Source organism: Cebidichthys violaceus, unplaced genomic scaffold, assembly GCF_023349555.1.
Source record: "Cebidichthys violaceus isolate CVI_PGR_0920_01 unplaced genomic scaffold, fCebVio1.0.p SCAF_35, whole genome shotgun sequence".
Classification (NCBI taxonomy): domain Eukaryota; kingdom Metazoa; phylum Chordata; class Actinopteri; order Perciformes; family Stichaeidae; genus Cebidichthys; species Cebidichthys violaceus.
In genome coordinates this window covers 623,252-644,062 of record NW_027176539.1, presented here as the reverse complement: position 1 = coordinate 644,062, position 20,811 = coordinate 623,252, and the positions used below count along the sequence as shown (strand labels likewise).

The following is a 20,811-nucleotide window of genomic DNA, read 5'->3' as shown; positions in this document are numbered from 1 at the left end:
TGCAGTAGCGGTTCCAGCGGGTCGGGTGACGAGGGCGCCACTCCATGATCTTCTCCTTCAGGATCTTCTCAATTCTACGAAGGGTGGGACGGTAAACGTTTGTTTTTGTGTGTCTCTCTCTCTGTGTGTGTGTGTGTGTGTGTGTGTGTGTGTGTGTGTGTGTGTGTGTGTGTGTGTGTGTGTGACTGTAGCTCAACAAAGCGGTGGGTGTCTTGCCTGTCCTGAAGCTCTGCTGCTCCGGCTTTGTCCGTGCGTCGATACACCAGCTCCTCTGGCTGAAGAGAATCAGTGAGAATTAAAAAAAAAAAAAGAAATACCAGCGAACAAACGTCACGATTATACATAAACGGAGGCTCACTTGTACGCTGGACAGGCCGGGGTGAGAGAAGGATCGGGAGAAGAACGGCTTCCACAAATTGGCTTTCGTGGTGTCGAAACTCATCGTCATCGGTGACGCATATTCTTGAACGTTGAACCACACCTAAAGAAAAAGAAAAAAAAAGTGACTCAAATAATCTGCCGCAACCTGAAGGAAGCATTGCAGCAGACAATCTCCCTCACAACTTCCTTTCTCCGTTCTCTACACTGGCTACCTGTAAGAGCTCATCCGGTTTAAGACTCTGGTGCTAGCCTACAGGGCAGTGAAAGGAACAGCTCCTTCCTATCTCCAGGCCATGGTGAAGCCTTACACCCCCGCCCCCGACCACTTCGCTCTGCTGCCTCGGGGCGATCGGTCGCCCCGTCGCTCAGAGGTCCCTGCGGCCGATCGACCCGGTCACGTCTGTTTTCTGTCCTGGCCCCACAGTGGTGGAATGAACTCCCCACTGACGTCAGGACAGCGGAGTCGCTGCCCATCTTTCATCAGGCTGAAAACCCACCTCTTCAGGAAGTGCTACCCTGAGCCTTCCACTCAGCACTTATTGTTTTCATACTAGTTTGTTGCACTTATTGTATTCATATTACTTATAGCACTAACTGTTTCTCTTGTTTCTGTACTTTGGCTCTGAGTTATGCTCTGCTTCATGCTCTTAGATGCTTGTTTGGAAAAGGAAATGTACTTATGACTTCTGGTGACTAGTGGTTCTTTTGATTACCAATGTTGATGCACTTATTGTAAGTCGCTTTGGATAAAAGCGTCTGCTAAATGACTGTAATGTAATGTAATGTAATGAATCAAAAGAGTTAAAGCGCCACATCGTGACCGTCGTGGCTTGAGGTCGTGTGGTCGATACGCGTCTCCACTCACATTGTCGGCGTTCACCAGGCAGCCGACTATCTGCAGAGGGCAGAAGGTGTCGTGCTGTCCGTAGTGCTGACCGCTGCTGGGGTTCCAGATCAGGTAGCGGTTCTGCTCCAGGGTCAGGACGTACGCTGTGGGTCCCTGAACAATAAAGACGTCGTCAAGTATTAGAGCTGCTGCAGAGAGACTCAACAGCTCTCATTATGTTTTATAGAAATGTCTTTTCTAAATGCACACACACACACACACACACACACACACACACACCTCTGGTATAGCTGTGCCAATAATCAGCCAGGCCTTCTTGCCCATAGACAGGAAGTAGTTGCACAAGAGCACGGCGTGTTCTTCTTCGTCTCCCGCCAGGAGGGTGAGGAATTGCTGAAAAACACAAAACAAAGAAGACGATGTCCCCGTAAGATTGTCTCTTCCCTCCTCTGACAGCCACAGCAGCTCTGAGAGGGTTTCGCTCACGTCGCAGGTGCTCCACAGGTCACAGGCCCCGGAGAACGAGACTCTGTCCGGCAGAGACGGGACGAGCGAGACGAACCTGGCGACCAGGGCCTGCGTGAGGAAAGAGAGACGGTGAAATCGGATCCAGAAGGACGCGTACGCAGCCGCTACGTGTCTACGTCTCTACGTCTCTACGTTCACGTCGATGGCGACCGACTGACCGCGGCGTCCTGGGAGCTGTTGGGGAACGCGTCCAGTAACTCCTGCGGGGGGTTGAGAGGTCGGATGTACCGCGTGACGAACACCGTCTTCCCGTTGAGGTCGATGACGGTGGTGACGCACGGCCGGTCCGGGTGGAGCCCCGCCGCCTCCCGCTCGAACCTCTCCGAGGCCTGCAGCAAACGCTCGTCCTCCTGGCTGTCGAACTGCACAGAGAGGTCAGAGGTCACGACGGAGGACATTCAGCTCGGCGCTGCGGAGATGAATTAATGCGCTAAAATAGTGATGGAGTGATGGAGTGTTACCTGTAATTCCTTAATCTAGCGTTATGAAGCAGAGCAAAGCAAATACGTGGCACAAAGAGGACAAACACAAGAGCAAATTAATACACTGATGCATAACCAGCTACTTATGAAGAGCATGTGAACACATCTGATAACACGTTTGACATAGATCCCTACATTCTTTGGTCTGTTTGGTCTTTTGCCACCAAACTGCCCCAGAGACGAGAGCCCAGATGGAGGCTAAGCTAACCCAGCTATAGGACCTGAGGCCACTCCACTACCCAGCATGCATCCTGGCTGTCTGATGTAATAAGATGGATGAACGCAGCAGCAGCAGGAGGTCGGTGACTGTTGAGCCCACATCTTCACAGAGACCTGGATCCATCGTGGTCCAGGATCAAGCTGCACTTGAGGGGCGGACAGCAGGACAGAGATCAGGACTCTGGTGGACCAGAGGAGGAGGACTCTGTGTTCACATCACGAGGACTCTAGTGGACCAGAGCAGGTGGACTCTGGTGGACCAGAGCAGGTGAACTCTGGTGGACCAGAGGAGGAGGACTCTGGTGGACCAGAGGAAGAGGGCTCTGGTGGACCAGAGGAGGAGGACTCTGTGTTTACATCACGAGGACTCTAGTGGACCAGAGCAGGTGGACTCTGGTGGACCAGAGGAGGAGGACTCTGTGTTTACATCACAAGGACTCTAGTGGACCAGAGCAGGTGGACTCTGGTGGACCAGAGGAGGAGGACTCTGTGTTTACATCACAAGGACTCTAGTGGACCAGAGCAGGTGGACTCTGGTGGACCAGAGCAGGTGGACTCTGGTGGACCAGAGGAGGAGGACTCTGGTGGGACCAGAGGAGGAGGACTCTGGTGGGACCAGAGGAGGAGGACTCTGGTGGAACCAGAGGAGGAGGACTCCATCCTTGAACTCACCTTTTCCCTGACGGACTCTCCAGGCACCAGCTGAGGTTCGATGGTGATGAAGAGCGTGATGAAGGCTCCCTCGCTCAGGCTCCTCAGGGTGTCGTATCCGCCGTCGGCGCCGTGGCTCCGCTCCTTACTGTAGCCTAGCAACACCGCCGGTGTATTCACCCTGAAGGTTCCGTCAATCTGTCCGACGGAGTCAATACAGTAGAGACAATCAGTCAGCTGGTCTTCGTGCTCATCTGTTAGCGAGGTAATAAACACAGCAAGGACTCTCACCCTGGACTGAGAGTAAATGGTGCTGAAGGGGATCTTGACGGAGCCCAGCCAGTGCTTCTCCACCCGGGTGTGGATGGACTTCCCTCTGTCTTTGTCACTCTGAGGAGCAAAACGGTGTTCAATGACGAAACAAGAGAGCAAAAGGACACGTTATGATGTAATTACAGAGTGTTTTACTCACCGATCCGGTTTCATAAACCACCTCATCGAATACGTTGATGAAGACTTCGTCTTTGACCGATTGCAGAGCAGCGGCGCTGTAGTCGCCATTTGGGGCACTGACGAGAAGGAGAAGAAGGAGGAGGAGGAGGAGGAGGAGGAGGAGGAGGAGGAGGAGGAGGAGGAGAAGGAGAAGGAGAAGGAGAAGAAGAAGAAGAAGAAGGAGGAGGAGTTTGTTCGGTGTTATCAAACCGTGTTAAAGAGACAGTAGCGAGGTTCTGTAGCGATGTTCTGTGTGAGGTTCTCCTCCACAGCCCGTGTTCTACTACAGCAGATGAGTTCACCTGAACGGGAGCTGCAGCTCCTCGTTCCAGCAGGGGTTCGGTCCATCCGCTGTGGTGGTTTGAAGCACGGTGCGCTGGAAGGAAACCTCCACAAAGGGCCTCACTTGCACCTAGAAGAGCAAAAATCGCAAAACTTACAAAAACAAAAGATCAGTGAGCTGAAGAGGAGAGCGAGGTCGTACCTGGCTGATGAGCCAGTCGCTGCCCTGGACGGCGCTCTGAGACTGTCCTGGTTTACTGGAAATAAAAAAAACAAAACCGTCTAAAGCGTACAATTCTTATTCCTCTCCAGACCCCGTTCCTGACTTGGAGCACTCACTTGGCCTGCGGCCGGCGGACGGGGACGTAGAAGGCCCTCATGATGTTGACGAGCAGCTTGATGTCTCCGTCGGACAGATTCTGAGCCGTCACCTTCTTCCTCTCCTTCCTCTGAGGCTTCAGCGGACGCTTTGGTTCGGCCAGCTTGAAAAGGTTCATCCCCAGAATCCTGATCGGCGCGGAACAGAACGGCGGCTGTTATTTAGTCAACAAAGGGGGACTGCAGACTTTAACAAAAAAAAAAAACAGTATCAGACTGTTTATTTCTAATTGAGGGAGAGGATTATTACCACCAACGGTACTCAGTCCCTCCAGGTATCTGCAGTTCTATCATCGCAATACCGATCATACTCATAACGTGTAGAGCTGACGGCTACCTCGACGTTATTTTAACTTCATGGTGCAGTGAGAGACTGCTGGAGGGACTGAATGCTCTACACAGTCACTACTGAACTGGTGCTCAGGGGCTCAAACTAAATGGAGAAACAAGAGACACAGAGGGAGGGAGAACAAAAATAATAATAATAAAAAGAAAGTCATACCCGGGACCTGCACCACTGTTAAAAAAATGGAACAGAAGAGTTTATAACATTCACTTTGGAGAAAGAAAAAGAGCAAAGTAAGACCCTGACAGTACATTATTATGAGTACATCTGAACTAAGAGGAAGTCCAGGTTCCCTGTCATCGCGTCAGTCAACACAGGAAGGACAGAAGAGTCAGCTGTGAGAGACGGGAGAGGCTTAATGAATCGGTTCTGATGTTTATGACTCATGGGGGGGTTTACCCGATGCTTGGGATCTCCTCTTCGATCACCAGGTCAGACAGGAGGTAGTGGTGCTTGGCAAGAACAAATCTGTTGATGACCGACTCTCGGATCTGCGGGGAAACGACGGGTTCACTGCAGCGAAGCAAAGCAACAAATGACCATGATGAACCATTGGGGTCACATGAGCTGCTGACCTTCTGGAGGTATTTGGCTACTAAGGCTCTGTGTGAATCCAGATGTTCTTTGGTGTCGACTATCTCTCCTTCTTTCAGTCTCTTCTCGTATTCCTGAAATCAAAAGAAAAGAGTCTCACACTGAGCTCATTTCTGCTCCACAATGAACGTTTTTATTATTTATGATCTGACCTGGAACACCTTGCCGGTGACCTCCCGCTCCACGGCGGGAACACACTTGTAACTCCGAAACTCCGCGACTTCCCGGTCCCTGAGGCGGAGCAGCCGGAACCTGTTGGACCTCTCCAGCTCGTCGTCGGTGGCGAAGTTGAACTCCTCCTGCAGCTGCTCCAGACGGAAGTGCTCCGGAGCCGTCACCTCCCCGCCGCTGGCCACCTGGTGAGCACAGAGGACGGTTAGAGCCCCGTCGACGTTCCTCCTCACGCACACCACTGCATTTCTCATACGCACTTTCAGCAGCTGCATGATGGAGGCGTTTCTGGGATCGTTGGGGTCCAGTCGCGACTGCGTGGCCCACTCGCCGATTCTTTTCATGTCGTACAGTCCGGACGCCCCGATGAATGTGACCGCATCAAGGCGGCCGAGGCCGCTAACGACACAGAGAAGCGAGGTGAGGAATGCTTCACCGCAGGGTAGTTAGTGACATGTTACTGCAGACACCATTCATCTCCGAGGACGTTCACGCACATTCTAACGCACATTTCACAACTTCTCCGGGACTTTTCATTCACACCCTTTCGAGTACAAAGACAGAACTGTGTAGTGTTCTTTACTCCAAATGTCAATAAGTAAACAACAACCTCTGAAACAGTTCTTTATGTCCACAAATAGATCAATATCTTCTCCTTTTACTTTAACAAAAAGAGCTTCACAAGCACTTCATGTCAGCGCTGCTTGGCACGGTGAATCCATCGTTGAGTGCAACGATCAGCACTTCTCACGAGCCGCTGAAGGCATCAATCTCTACCGAGGGCTTTTGCTGCCGCTGCATAACCGTTGACGCGCAAACAAAGTTTAACGTGATTGATTATTCTAAACGGGTTCAAAGTCTGCCAAGTTGGCGTCGTGCTGACATAAGCTGAAGCCGCTGACTTCCACTGCTGAATCTAACCGCGGGATGTTTAGCTGGGTGACGCTACCTGTGCGCTCCGCCGGGATGCTGAGACGGCGGTGGCGCGAGCGGGACGCCGTCCTCCCCGGACCCCCAGCACACGCAGCAGGACAGCTTCCCGGAGGTCAGCAGGGTCTGCTTGTTTCCGCCGTCGGCCTCGAAGGAGAGCGGCACGTCTGGAGAGACGTGCGGAGAGGATGAGGCGACAGGAAGACCGCGAGTATATACATATATTCAGATGAAGACATTTACCGCTTCCAACGCCCTCGTGGTCGAACATCACTCTCTGGTTGCTGCTGAACTCGTATTCCTCGATGGGGACGGTGCTCGTCACCACCGAGGGCTCCGGAACCGGAAGAAACACCTGAGCCAGGAGGGAGCAGGACGAGCCCACCTCCTCAAACACCTGCCCCCCCCCACACACACACACACACACATTATATAATTGAGCTGGTCGGTGTTATTCCCATTTTTTAGGGTGATGACCTCATACAATACGACAGACATTTGAACCTTTATTGTAAAAAAGCAGCCGTGTAAAGAATAAAAAGGTTAAATGTTTCTGTTCCTGTACCTGCAGGTTGATGCTTTGGGGACAGTTGAGTATCTTGAGGTAGAAGATCTGTCCAAAGTGGACTCTGAAGTCAGCGGTCAGGGAGCGGCCGTCGGTTCTGGACACTTCTTTGTTGTTGTAGAGGATCTTGATGAAAAGGGAGCGCCGTGAAACGTCCTCCCTGCGAGCTGTTTCAGGCCTACGAGGAGGAGGAGGAGGAGGAAACGGGGAAACAGTGCGGTTCATCTCTTTAAGTCCTGTCATTTTAGATTCATCATCTTTCTCTTCCTCAACACAAGTGGAACACAATGTGGGTGGGGATAGTGGACTACCTGGGGCAGAGCTCGCTGGCGGTGATGTTCCCAGACGCAGACAGATCCGGGATGAGGACGGACTCTCCGGGTTTCCTTCGTATCCGGGAGGCTTTCTCTCTGACCCGCCGCTCCACGGAGTCTAAGTCGGGCTTCTCCGGAGGCTCCGGCTTCGGGGGGCCTTCCTCAACGGGCCCCTCCGATTCGCTCGCCTCCTGCTCTTCGTCTTCATCTTCCTCCGTGTCATCCTGAGCCTGGCCTTTCTTCTTCTTCTTCTTTCTCTTCTTCTTTTTGGCTTTCTGACAACAGCGAACACAGGATGTGTGTGTGTGTGTGTGTTAATATTCACTGTCTTGTTTTGTTTGTACGGTAACATGTCTACCAGTCACGCTCCAGCAGGTTACCTGTTTCCTTCTCCAGAGCTTCCACTCCTCCAGCTGTTTCCTGTACTCGGCCAGCTGTCTCTGGTAGACTTCCTCCATCTCTGCCTCCAACTCCATCACCTCCGTCAAGATTTCATCCTCGTGCTCTCGCTCGTCCGACGCCTGGTCCACATTCTCTCTGGAGCGTGGTTTAAAAAAAAAAACACACATGAATGAGAAGTGTACAAACATCTGCAGCCGCAACATTCAGGAAAGTATACGCCTCTGGTAGAGACCTGTCAATCAGCGTGTAGCCCCGCCCCTAAAGCATCCCCTGCTTTCTGGTCTGTTTGACTCTAAATGGAGCATAATGTACTAAATGAACATCATGCTGTATTGAAGAAGACTGTAAACTAGAGATTGAGACCATAAACTCATGTTTACAATGTTTACTGAGGGAATAAATCAAGAGAGAAGTAGAGTCATTTTAGACTAGACTTCTATACAACCAGAGGAGTCGCCCCCTGATGGACACTAGAGAGAATGCAGCTTCACTCCAAAGAGATTCACCTCCTGAGGTAGAGCTTGTAGGGCGTGTTGGTGAACTTCTGGAAGTCTCTCAGGGCCTTCATCTCCTTCCACACCTTCACGATGTTCTTCAGCAGAGTCCTGTCTTTCTCCTGCTCGCTGTCTCGCAGCTGCCGAGTGTTCCTGAGATAAACAGTGGAGGGGATAACGGCCTCGTCGTGGTTCTTAAGAGGGAGATTTGGGATTCTAGACTGAACGGGACTTGGGAGACAAATCTGGGGGACTCACCGAACCTCCAGACTGTACTCAGATATCCTCTGCTGCATGGCTTGAGTGAGGCTCTCCCCGCCGTGGATCTCAAGTATATTCCGCAGTGCACTCCTCAGTCCGTTCAGCTGAAGCACACAGGGAATACACGATGTACACGTGTGGCTTGTTTGGATAACGGGGCTGTTTTCACGGTCCGGTGAGGGTTTACCTTGTCAGTGAGGTGTCCTGTGAGGTTGTTTCCCTGCCTGGTGAGGTACTGATCATACAGCTGGGCCAGACGGGCCCCCAGGACGTGCTCCCGACTGAAGAGCGGGTGATGGGAGAAGATCAGCCCGGAGACGTCCACGTCCAGCTGGTAGTCTCCCTCGGGGTCCGCCGCACCGGCGATATACAGATTTGCGTTCTTGGACTTCAGCGCCTACGACGGCGGATAGAGAACAACATCAGCATCCATCATGCAAACCGTTTCAAAATTGCAAAGCGGTCAGAGAACACCTTTCCAGCGTGTGAATGTGCACGGTGCTTTAGATGTGGCAGAATGAACGGAGCGGTGGAAGCGAGAGTGGGCGGGTGTCTGACCTTCCTGTACACAGGCTGCAGCGCTGGGTCCAGGTCCTCCTCCATGTGGAAGAGAGGGGGTCTCGTGGAGGATTCCTTTATGGGGTCGGGCAGAGCCACGATCCTGCCGTCATCACCAAACCACTTCTTTCCCTTAATGAAGAATTTAAATATATATATATATGTATTAGAAAGATTTCATGGATCCGGGGGCCTGAGACTCTGTTCAGCTGTTGGTTGTTACCTCCTCCATCTTCAAGATGCGGTTCTCCAGGATGTTCTCGTTGATCGGGGACACGGGGGGCCTCTCCCCGACATACAGACCCTCGTCCTCCGGGTAACGGGGCTTCATGTTTTCAGGCAGTTTGATGGCGGTTGGGGCTGTGGCAGTGTCAGGTAAAAAGGTGTCATCCTCAGCAGAATATCAAAAGGCGACCGATACATCGGGTGCTTTTTTTTTTTTGGTTTCTTTTGAGAATACCTGTTCGAAAACTGGGCGTGAAGAGGAGCTCGCTCTCCTGCTGGACGAGTTTTCGGTACCCGACGTACTCCGCTTTCTTCACTTCCAGGAAGTCCTGCGTCGATTGTTCGATGACGAATAAATCGGCCTCTTCGTCTCGCACCAGAGGAGCTCCTTCGCTCTGCGAGGTCAAACACAGCTACAGAACAGCTGGAAACACACATCTTAAAATAGCGTTTGTCTGCGTCTTACCTGGTCTTCATTTTCATCTTGAATATCGTCTTCGGCATCCTCCTGCTCTTCGGCTTCTTCTTCCTCTCCGTCCTCCTCAGCCGTCCTTCTCGGTTTGTCTCTCTTCTTCTTGGTCCCGTCTCGCGGATCCGGCTCAAAGTCGAGCGTGAAGAAGTTGTAAGCCTCCTCGGCGGTCGGCAGGCCCTTTTCTGTCTGTATCCGCAACGGACGAACGAATAATAATAAAAAAACCCAATGATTTGTTCTCAGCATTACCGCGATCTCGTCTCCGTCCTCACCCGTCTGGCTGCTTCTCTGAACTTGACCCTGCTGCTGAGGGCCAGAGGGTCCTCCCGTCTCCCAGCTCGCTCTGGATCAACCTGTGAAACACTGGGAGTTACATCTCCACCGGGGCACGATCGCGGCGAGAGGACAGTTTGACGCTCACCTCTCGGTCGAACCGTGTCACAGTGTCTCTGTCCCTGAGGCTCTGCAGGCGACTGGCTGGCTCCAGAGACGCCTCCTGCTGCTGGAGGCTCTCACCTTTAGACTGCAGCACAAGACGTAATGCTTTTCATCCAGCGTGTGCAAATCTTTCATTATCTTATTCAAGGTGCTTCGTGAAGAAGACAAAGGATTCGGGTTTACCCTGGCTGCTCTCAGCCTCTCTTCCAGGCGACGTGTCACTAAGCTGTCCAAATGGGAGTCTGGAGTTTGAGCGATTCTTGAGGAGACGCCTAGAAGACAAAGAGATTTTGGTCATTTTGTTCAGAGTTTTGTGTGCTAAAACATCCTTATATTGTATGCCGCACAATAACAATCACACAGTACTGCTTCTGGTATTGTATTTTAATGAGATCGTGGACACTGACCGCTCACGGATCCGGTCGGGGGTCTCGATAAAACCACAGGGTCAGCCGCCTTTTCAGCCGCTCCCTCGTCTTCGTCGCGGTGCTGAATGGTGGAGATCTCCTCCACGTCCTCCTCATCATCATCCTGGGCTGAAGATCGTTCAAGCAGCTGACGTATGCCGAGAGACGGAGCGGTTATGAACCCTGCTGAAGTGTGCACTGTGACGCTAATGCATATAAAAAGGGTGCAAAGGGTCGACGTACCCTTTTCTTCCGCCTCTGTCGCTGAGCCCTTAAGGTGCGTTTCAGCGTCTCTCCTGGATCTTCCTCGCTGCTTTGAGGTTCCTGCTGCAACACAGACGTACAACTGAGACACAACAGCAACAGCATACACACTACTGCTATCCACACTGCTTATTCTAGCACAGCTGGGGGAAGAAAAAAAAAGGGTTTCATTAGCAGAGGAAGGAGAGAAGGAGCAGCACTACACACAGGAGGAGAGCTACAGCCTGCAGGCTACGAAGCTACAACACACACACACACACACACACACACACACACACACACACACACACACACCAACCTTCATTGCAGCTCGCTGCTTCCTCTCACTCAATTTGGTGGACGGAACCAGAGCCTATCGAGTATAATTAGATTTACTAAAGCGTTAACAGCTCTTCTATCTGTGTGTTTGTGTCGTGTGTGTGTGTGTGTGTGTGTGTGTGTGTATAGAGTGAGACACTCCTCCAGGTCATGTTGCGTCTTGTTAAAGCTCTGGATGAACTCACACGGTTACTGTCAGTCCACAGAAGCAGATCAATACACCACGTTCACCTGTCATAACTTTACCTGGATGTCGTCTTCGTGTTTGTTTCCCCCCAACGTGTCTTGCAGGGCGCGTCGTTTCTTCCTCAGTTTCTCTCGAATGTCGCTAGAAACAGAAATAAAGAGGTTCATTTAAAAACAGTTAGCGCTAACGTTAGCTTTGGTAGCTAAAAGTAGCGTCTCACAGACGGTGACGCTGACGTTTTAGCTCACCATAAACTATACAAGAAAGACAATAAGCAAGGGACTATGTTTACGTTACCTGGAGGACGCCATGGTGGTGAGGATAGGTTTGTGTTCAATGAGGAACAAGCAGAAAGTCACAGGACCGTTGTTGTGGTTTAAGCTAACGTTAGTCCCTATTATAAACAACCCATTGCTAGCTTGCTACGATGCTTGCATCACTGCGCTCGTGCCCCCCCAAAAAAATTTCATTTTCTGAGCGATATTTCTCTCTTAATATTGAACTTAACGTTTTGTAAACGGGAGTCGTTACCGCTGCCTAGTAACGGGATAAACTACCGCTCAACCTACCTTGAAAACCAGCCCGAATCAGACGTTTTTGTGTTAAGTCCCGCCCTACTATGCTGTGACTGGCTCATAGTCGCTGCTTCTAGGCGGCCTCGCATCCTTGTGATTGGATGCTAGCTCCACCTTTTTTTTCTTATTACAAAAAAAACTTTTTTTATTGACAAACAGCATGATACAAACAGGACAATAACTTTATTTAAATTCAACTGATCAGTCAAAGAAACAACGAAAAAAAAGGAGTGATAACTAAAAATGAGACAGGATAAAAAAAACAAAATAAAAGACAGTATTTATTTATGCACAAACTGCATTTTCCACTGTACATGTACTTGAAATCGAAGTTTAAACTGGTTACAATCTGCCACCTCACCGCTAGATGGCGCCAAATCCCATACACTGCACCTTTAACTGGTGGTTCTGGGTTGCTGTAGCGATGGTCCACGGTTGCTACATCATTTTTCTTCCCACTAGCTTCACCTTTCAGCCGGACTTTGATGTCCTAAAAAGGAAATATATTACCTTTTTATTTTTAATCAGCGATGTTTATGTTCCTGTGCATCAATGTGAACACACGTTATTTAAATTAAACTGACCTTCTGGTGTTTCATCCGCATCAACAGGTACTTAAATCAAACAAAATGGTCTTTTTTTCAAATTTATTTGGTCAAGAGGTCCGTGGAAGTTCTTTTCAACAATCAGAAGTCGGCCTAAAGTTACAAGAAGTTGAGAACTCCCGATCTAGACCACATCGAACCGGGTCCAGATCAAAAAACGCTACCATACCAAGACTGAACTATTCTAAACTAGAGTATCTGAGAGAAGCCAGAGACTTTTTAATGTGGTGTAGTGTTTTTTTTATCTGAGCCTGGTTAAAAAAAGTGAAATCTTTATTTTTTGCATTTTTTATAATAGAATAATATTTGACAAATCTGAAACTGTTTTAAAAGTCTCTTCTGGGTTAATCCAGTCCATCTTTGACCAGTCTAGGTGTTAGTTTTTGATCTGGACTTGGTTAGATGTGGTCTAGATATTAAAAAAATTGAATAAAAAAAGATATAAATTAAAAAAAGCTGTGAAATCTCTTTTTTTGACTTTCACAATAAGAATAAAGGTTTCACAAATTTAAAACTGGGTTTTAAGCAAGAATACTTAGTCCAGATCTTGCCAGTCTAAGTATTGTTTTTTTTACCTGGACCTGGTCCAATGTGGTCTAGATTTACCAACATTTTCAATTTTCACAAATAGAATGAAGGTTGCACAAATTTGAAAGCGGTTTTAAGACAGCGTTAAGGCTTTACCTAAATTGTCTAACTCACTTTCACAACAGTGAGAGGAGCAACAAAAAAAGCTGGTTAAAAATGTAGCTAGCTATTCAGGTTTAAACGTGTGATTTAAAGCTACTTAAATATAAAATATTACAACGTTGGGATACTTTGTGCTGTTCCCTTTTCAGCAGTCCTGGATTGCCATTCGTCCAACGGGCTGTCATCAAACTATTTACAAACGTAACGGGTATATGCGTAATGCCAAACCCACATTCTCCTTTAGCTGTTGTTTTTGGCCCTATTTCCAATAAAAACATTACATTATGACTTTTCATAATATAATTTGGAATATCTTTATCTCACACATGCTTTTGTTTAGCCTCGTTGTAAAGAAGAACAAGCTCTAGCAGTCAGCAACGTTTAATTTTATTGATCCAACTCCAAGCCAAAACAAATACATGAGGAACTCATTCTAGCTTAATCATATAATGTAATCTCGCATCAGTAGATAGGTCTCAATAGTAACAACATTACTAGCAGTACACCCGCCTGTATAAAAATATAGTTTGACCATGTGTGTAATAAAAAAACAAACAGTGACAAGCGGCTTGTGTTTGTCCAGGTTTTATGAATAGTCCTCTGCCAGTGTGTCGAGATAGTTTGTGTCTGCATAGAGCAGGAAGCCAGAGAACAAGCTGTCAGACCAGCCCGGGTCTGCAAACAATCCATTCTGGTCGTGGAAGAAGATCTCCAGCCAGACCTCGTCCTCGGGGTTCAGGGCCATCACGGTGGCCCCAGACGCCACGTCGTGGTTCCCCGTGTTGGCGTCGAAGGTTTTGATGCGATACTGCCCGTTGTGCACCAGAGCGATGGCCAGGTGCTTGTTGGCCAGCGTGATGTCATAGGAGAAATAATAAATCCCCGGGTACGCACAGAGGAACTTGCCCGTCTGCGGGTTGTAGTGTCCGCCCTCGTCAAACAGGACCTTGTTGAACTTGATGGGGGTTTTCTCTGCAGGGTAGCTGCTGGTGATTCCCACGGAGAAGGCCGATTTAGGCAGCAGGCTGCCGCACCTGCAGGTTCCTGCGGTTCCACGTGACCCTCTTTGGCCCCGGTTCCCTTTCTCTCCGTCAGCGCCGGGAGATCCGGGAGGGCCCAAATCTCCGTTCTCTCCTACGGGGCCTCGTTTCCCAGCGGGGCCACGATCACCTCGGCCCCCGATCTTTCCCGTCGGGCCGACTCTGCCCTTCAACCCTGAACAAAAATAAATTATTTTTATGATCCCGTTTGAATTGGGCCATGAATTACACACACGTTTGTAAATTTAAAAGATAATCTTTGCACGTCAAAAAAAGCTTCAGTTTGTGTGAAACCAACATGGCCGTCACCACGTTTCTATGAGTCCCACTGCTCTTCTTGGCAAGACCCGCCTTCCGCAGCATTCAAGCGCTGGGATTGGCCAGGCGTCCACCGGTAACCTGATTGGTTTCGGATCCTTCAAGCCCCGACCAATGAGCTACACTGAGCCTAACTACTGGAGGTCTACGTCCGACCTTAACCGATAGTCTCCGCCTAAACCAGCCACGCAGAAAGGTCTCAAGAAGAGCAGCGGGATTCATAATCACGCAATGTTACCTTGGCTAGCTAGCTAGCTAGCTAGTGTAACAGACTCGTACACGAACCCCGGACGCTCGGTTACACTAGCTAGCTAGCTAGCCAAGGTAGCATCCTGTGATTAGCTAGCTAGCTGTGTGTTCTGCCCAAATATAACGTTATCTTCCCTGATGTGTTTTATCCAGAGATAAGATAAAGAGAGACGTCACTGAAGATACTTTCGGGTGTGTCGTCTTTCACGTATTTTCTTTCTTGACGTGTAAAATGATCTTTTAAAACGACAAACATCGTATGTGTAGTTCATGGCACTATTCAAACGGGACCCAAAAATAGTATTTGTCTCTCTTGTGCATGTTTTGTTCCCCCCAAAACTTATCTACAGAACGCATCAACTATCTGCCGTATGAATCTGTTCTGCACACCTTGAGCTATTTAAGAATCAGTCAAAGGAAACACACCCAGTGTACTGAGTCACTCTTGGAACACGGCCACTTTGACGCTTGAACGGCACATTTTTAATCTCGATTCATCCAAACTATTTTATGTTTAGTTAATGAATACCTCTGCAGCTGTGAAACTTAGCAAGTTCTGTGTGGCGTGATGTTGAGGTGGAGGTATGTGTTTAAATTCCTGTTTGTAATGGAAAACACAAGCGCGTGACGTTTACTTATCAGCACCGACAGATTTATTGCGGCTCAGTTAATATCACCGCCATAACTCTGCTGGAGGAGACGATAAGCTGACTGACACTTCTTTTCATAACTATGCTGTTAATGGCAACAAGTCTTTCTATGCAACTCATCACTTCACCCTCCTCCAGCTCCCACCATGCCAGCTGTGGAGTGAAGGAAACCTGTTTTTCTGTGCCGGCTCTCCTCCCGCACACAGAGCTTTATAGTGTTTTATCTATCGCATCTGTTTTATGTTTGATAAAATACCTGCGTCTCCCTTCTCTCCCCTTTCACCCTTCCTGCCATCTCTGCCATCTCTTCCCGGGATACCCACATTCCCATCCGCTCCCGGGGGCCCACCGGGACCGGGTCCGCCGGCGGGGCCCGGCGACCCGGGGGCGCTGCAGATCAGACGCGGCGGCGGCGGCGCTCCTTTGACTCTGGCGTTCAGCAGCTGTCCGAAGACACAGTGGCAGAGACAGACCAGCGCCGCCAACGCCCACAGCTTCACATCTGGAAAACACAAACAATCAATGTTTACACAACTTTAAACAGCATCTCGAGTGCTTTTAGGACACACATGGAGACGATCTTTCTCTCTCTATCTATAGCATTATTCATCAATAATCAAAAGCAGAGAGGTTTTGATTATGCAGATGTTTTAAAAGGGAAAGATAAGAAGCAAATAATAATAAGAAGACAGCAGCATTTACTACAGCTTATTTTTGAATGTATACATTTCAATGTCTTTATGTTTAAAGCTCTCTCTGATTATAATAATCTACCTGTAAATATTTGATTCATATCATCACGTCTTGTTATTATAGTCTCTATTATTATGTCTTTATTATTTAATGCTGTCGCTGACATTAATGCTTTTCTATAACCTGAAAGAATGATCCTTTTTCATGCTCTGTTTGAGTCTATTTATTTCATATTTGTTCATATTTTTGTCATATTTGGCATCGTTTAATGATCTTGTTCTTATTAGTTGTTTTTGAGACAGTGCATCTCAGAGGGTTTATCCCTCACAAACCGGTGCGTCTCGGTGCCAGACTTCTGACCCGAGCCTGTTATCAGCTTCCCCCGATGCTGTAAAACACTTCCAGCGGTGTTGTCATGGTCGCAGACAGAACAGAACCTTATCTAGTGGATCTAATGTGTGACGGAGAAGAACAGCGCGAGGCCAGATGTGACTCCGTCTCACAGGCTAATGTTCTCATCCGCCTCCCATTGCATGTGACCTCAAGCCAAAACCTTTTGTCTCCGGTCCCAAAAACATTCCAGAATTATGACATAACATCCAGCGCAGGGGAATCTGATCACGAAAGCAACGACTTGATTATTAAACGTTTGTGTTTCGTGGAGAGAATCGGACAGATGTCGGACATCAAACGTTTCATAATACCGACATCTATGGAAGATGAACAAGATGTTCTTCTTCGGGGAGTTTGGACCAAATGCAAAAAGAAAATTGAAGATTCATGGAGTCCTTTATGAATACGCTGGTTTTGTTCTCTGCACACGTGGGCGTGAGAACGTGAGCTTCACGGCTGCTCTCTGGCCCCCTGTCAGAACGCGTCATCATCCTTATTCTGGATTTAAAAATAGGTCTTAATAATAAAACAAATGATGTGGGTACTGTAAACATGACGGGATAAACAGGAAGGACACACACACACACACACACACACACACACACACACACACACACACAAGCCTGTGTGCTGTTAGCATGTTTTTGATTTTTTTTTGGGGGTAGTGACCTGGCCCCAGAGCCGGTGTGAGGTCCTGTGAGAGAGGAACCCCGCCCGACAGCTCTGCTCTGCAGCGATGACGTCAGCGCTGGTGAAACGGCTATTATTAAAGAAAGAGTCGCCTCTTTACAAACGTGTAAACATACGAGCACACTGACGCAAACCAAAAGTTACCAGCACATAACGCCTCATTTGCATATTTAAAAAAAATCACATCTCAGAAAAGTTGCTGACTAAAAAGAATCCTCTTAATGTCAGAAATCAACTGGTGGAGCTTCATGGTGATATCTAGGAGTTTAGATATCATTCATGGTCAACAATGTAATACAACGAGATATCCATAACGCCCTCAGTACAAACCTTTGACTCTCATATGTCAACAAGACGAAACAAGAATTTAGAACCTGACTTTATGGAAATGTATGAAAATCAGGACACATTTAATAAGATGATGCCTCCTTTTGCACATTAGTTATTAGTTAGAATTTACACCTGTAGTGTTACATCATAAGCTGCGCCTCTAAAAGGGAAATAAGTCGACGTTCACTCTAAAGTAAAGCTTTGTTTTAGTTGCGTCTCGTCCCGTGAACAGGTGGTCAGCGTCTCACAGATGAAAATGAAGACATTGTGCTGTGGCTTCTCTGAAAGCGTCTGTGTCCACTTTAAAACAACGGGGCCCTCTGGCCGCTTTCGAACTGAACTCAGACACAAGGTGGTTTAATAAAACCAGGTCAGAGTGAGAGGATCAAAGAAGACGTCGGACTTCTTTTCCTTATCTCAGTAAATGTGTAATGACACGCTGACACACGCAGACACGTGCAAAGTTATTCGAGGCATTCGCCCTGCAGAAGCCTGCGTTTCATCATTTGCTGTAAGACCCTGGGTGAAGCGTGTAACGGTGTTCTTACCCCACATTTGGCAGCTGTGTTGAGTGTCCTGCGTCCTATCCGCTCAGATCCCGGTCCCCTGTGAGATCCGACCCCTGGGTTAACATGTTATCCGTCTCTCTTTATTTCCTGCCGTGCTTCTTCAGAGGAGCTCGGCTGCCTTTTGTCGCTGCTGACAGTGTTTTGCAGGACAGCAGCAGCAGAAGTCTGCACTCGCTCCATTCCACCCTCCCCTCCTCTTCCTCCTCCTCCTCCTCCTCCTCTGATCCACTCCCTTCTCCTCCCAAAAGCCAACAGCCAGCATCCAGACTCTTGCGTGTGCAAACAGAATCAGCTCCATTAGGTCATGGGTGAGGATTCCTCACACATGAGACGCTTGGACTCGGTAGAATCAGGCTGCTGTTCTACGAACGGACAGATTTAATGAATGAGAGGAGTCACGTGTGCCTACTGGACCTCAGCGGTTCTGATGAGAGGACGTGTGCTGAGGGACTCCTTCTGTTATTTACTACAGAGGCAACCTTTATAGACACCGTTGATAACAATACCACGGCTTTATGATTTTAAATATGTGCTTTAGAACCCATTCATGTTCTCCAGCTGTTCTCCACCACAAATATCTATATCTTATTTTTACCCTTTTCACCTTTAGTGTCTCCTCTTAACGAAACGTAATGAAGTATTATCAGCAAAATACTCTTAAAGTATCCAAAGTAGAAGTACTCATTCTGCAGGAAACGCTCCTTTGTGAGATTTATAAGCTGATATATGACATTAATACTGATGCATAAATGCACATACAGTACACACATGTACTGTTGCAGCTGGTTCAAACTACTTTATATACAGGAAGCTGTTCAGTTCTGCTTCACACAAACAGATTTTTTGGATTTTTGTTAAACAATTAAACTGATTCCAGATGTCCTGAAGTTATAATAGACATCCATAACTCATCTTTAACAACACACAGTATTTAATACGCTTATCATCAACTTTTATATGTGAAATCTTAAGTAGTTGGTAATTACAGCTGCCAGGTAGATGTAGTGCAGTAAAGAAGTACTTCTATTTCAAATACATAGAGCGTAAGAAATAGCCGAGAATCTTAAAACTGTACTTAAGTTACATTCCACCACTGAGTATGACATGCTGGAATACATCTAACAGTGACGTAAAACGATGGATTATAACGGCCTCCTGTTGTTTACTTCATAACTCACGTGTTGTGTCCAAACAGAATGGGTCTTTATTCAGGAAGTGAAAGAAAAAAAAAGAAAAAGATTGTAATCAACACCCCATTTAAATACAAAACCAACAAAAATAAAAATAAACATGATATTCATTTTGCATATCAAAGAGCCATTCAGTAATAATTACAATCCAAACACCTCATAAACCACTTTTGTGAATCTATACACAAACTCTGATTTAGAAATTAGTCACTTTGACAATAAAATTACAAATATTCAGCTTTAAAAATAATTAAAACTCAAAATAATATCTTAGCAATTAGCATCTTATTTTTTTGTAATATATATATATATATATATATAGTGAATTTCCACATAAAAATACAAAATGATACCAATGACATTTAAATATGAAAAAAAAAATGATTCCAAGAACTCTGCTACAATTAAAACGAAATAAAACGTGGGACAAAACAAGATGAAACGAAAATAGAAATATGCATGAAAAAGTCTCTCCTTTTGTTAGCAAAACACTATCCAAAATAACTACAATCATTTACATCAGTACAAAGATATCTGGATTTAAAAATAGTTGCAATGAAAAAACGGGGTTTTATTTTTTCTGACAGTAAAAAATGACACTGTGGATCAGAAATCTGCAAAATATGCAATGAAAAAAATAAATCTGCATTTAAAAAGGTTTACACTGTAGTTCTTACTTTTTATACAAACATTAGAAACAGTATTGCACATCACAACACAGATTCGAGGTTAGTCAGCCTTTCAAAATGTGTTATATTCAAGTTTCAGAGCATCTACGAGGACAGGCAGCTGGGGCCTCGATGCAACAGGGGAGAATCTCAAGTGTCTTCCAAGAAAATGATAAAACCTTCATGTTTCCTTCCTTCAAATGAAAATGTGTATCAAAACAAGAGTCAACTGTATATATCAAAAAACGTTGATGTTGTTGTTACTAATGTCGTGATTCTTTGTCTTTGAACAGAACTTCTGGACATGATTAGCAAAGATGGGGGAAGGTGGGAGGGGGGGGTGGATAAATTGTATAATTGTCCTATTTAAATAGAAAAATACAATCAAAATCAAATAGGTTTTTTTTTGTCTACAAAAATAGTGAAATAAATATGATTTTTTACAAAAACAAAGACACATACAGAACAAAGTAACAGTGTTAAACATAGAAAATAGAACCTCACAAAAACAGCACGAGTCAAGTGTTACAGGTGACGATATTCAAACATGTTCATGAGAACTAAAGCCACATTGGGGGGGGGGGTAGTTCTTTAAAGAGTAACTAAACCCCAGAGTTTAGTCGCGTCCATCGTCTATCAAACCTCTTCTCTCTTTATCTGGAGACAGCGATGATGTGCTCTCCTACGCTGTGACAAGAAGCATTACGTTGTTAAAATTGTACTCATTTAGCAGCTGGCTAGTTAGCTAGCTAGCTTGCTAATTCCACCATGCATTAATGCTACAGTTACGGAACATATAAAGCACCACGCGCTACTTTACATTTAGCCAAACTTTACTGTGTTTTCGTTTAATTATCATTCGTGATAGCCTCGTTAGCCTTTCAATTAGCTTATGCTAATTGCTAGCATGCTGCCTACTGCTATGATTATGGTCATGTAAGATTG

General features: G+C 46.9%; 2 protein-coding genes across 3 annotated transcripts in view; both read right to left on the bottom strand.

Moving 5' to 3' along the window:
• Positions 1-11,753, bottom strand: part of cc2d2a (coiled-coil and C2 domain containing 2A) — a 12,361-nt gene extending 608 nt beyond the window's left edge. Inside the window, exons 1-37 of one of the 2 annotated variants that reach the window (XM_068725442.1) lie at positions 11,504-11,753; positions 11,266-11,347; positions 11,000-11,053; positions 10,681-10,764; positions 10,438-10,585; positions 10,214-10,302; positions 10,014-10,115; positions 9,865-9,945; positions 9,587-9,778; positions 9,356-9,515; positions 9,119-9,255; positions 8,896-9,027; positions 8,525-8,734; positions 8,335-8,441; positions 8,089-8,229; positions 7,561-7,717; positions 7,178-7,455; positions 6,867-7,044; positions 6,545-6,698; positions 6,321-6,468; positions 5,632-5,770; positions 5,353-5,556; positions 5,182-5,274; positions 5,006-5,097; positions 4,222-4,389; positions 4,085-4,139; positions 3,903-4,012; positions 3,581-3,677; positions 3,400-3,498; positions 3,130-3,306; positions 1,915-2,118; positions 1,715-1,804; positions 1,508-1,621; positions 1,247-1,381; positions 359-481; positions 217-275; positions 1-74 (exon numbers count right to left, since the gene is read on the bottom strand). The exon at positions 1-74 is cut by the window's left edge and continues 104 nt beyond it. In XM_068725442.1, the coding sequence (XP_068581543.1) occupies positions 1-74; positions 217-275; positions 359-481; positions 1,247-1,381; positions 1,508-1,621; positions 1,715-1,804; positions 1,915-2,118; positions 3,130-3,306; positions 3,400-3,498; positions 3,581-3,677; positions 3,903-4,012; positions 4,085-4,139; positions 4,222-4,389; positions 5,006-5,097; positions 5,182-5,274; positions 5,353-5,556; positions 5,632-5,770; positions 6,321-6,468; positions 6,545-6,698; positions 6,867-7,044; positions 7,178-7,455; positions 7,561-7,717; positions 8,089-8,229; positions 8,335-8,441; positions 8,525-8,734; positions 8,896-9,027; positions 9,119-9,255; positions 9,356-9,515; positions 9,587-9,778; positions 9,865-9,945; positions 10,014-10,115; positions 10,214-10,302; positions 10,438-10,585; positions 10,681-10,764; positions 11,000-11,053; positions 11,266-11,347; positions 11,504-11,517 (4,681 nt within the window). In that variant the 5' untranslated portion in view covers positions 11,518-11,753. The remainder of the gene's footprint in view (positions 75-216; positions 276-358; positions 482-1,246; positions 1,382-1,507; positions 1,622-1,714; positions 1,805-1,914; positions 2,119-3,129; positions 3,307-3,399; positions 3,499-3,580; positions 3,678-3,902; positions 4,013-4,084; positions 4,140-4,221; positions 4,390-5,005; positions 5,098-5,181; positions 5,275-5,352; positions 5,557-5,631; positions 5,771-6,320; positions 6,469-6,544; positions 6,699-6,866; positions 7,045-7,177; positions 7,456-7,560; positions 7,718-8,088; positions 8,230-8,334; positions 8,442-8,524; positions 8,735-8,895; positions 9,028-9,118; positions 9,256-9,355; positions 9,516-9,586; positions 9,779-9,864; positions 9,946-10,013; positions 10,116-10,213; positions 10,303-10,437; positions 10,586-10,680; positions 10,765-10,999; positions 11,054-11,265; positions 11,348-11,503) is intronic. The other variant, XM_068725443.1, reaches the window with a different exon arrangement.
• A 1,688-nt stretch (positions 11,754-13,441) lies between these two features.
• LOC137883845 (complement C1q tumor necrosis factor-related protein 7) lies at positions 13,442-18,203 on the bottom strand. The gene is made up of 3 exons (XM_068725504.1): positions 17,988-18,203; positions 15,590-15,835; positions 13,442-14,291 (listed from the first exon to the last, which is right to left on the bottom strand). Exons 1-3 carry the CDS (start codon positions 17,992-17,994, stop codon positions 13,663-13,665), a joined length of 882 nt encoding a protein of 293 aa, XP_068581605.1. The 5' UTR covers positions 17,995-18,203; the 3' UTR covers positions 13,442-13,662.
• Between the last annotated feature and the right edge of the window lie 2,608 nt (positions 18,204-20,811).

Bases quoted from the DNA above. Each gene is read 5' to 3' on its own strand.
- LOC137883845 (XM_068725504.1), bottom strand. The intron at 14,292-15,589 runs GTATTTTATCAA...ATTTTTGTTCAG, and splicing joins GGGAGAGAAGGGAGACGCAG to GGTTGAAGGGCAGAGTCGGC.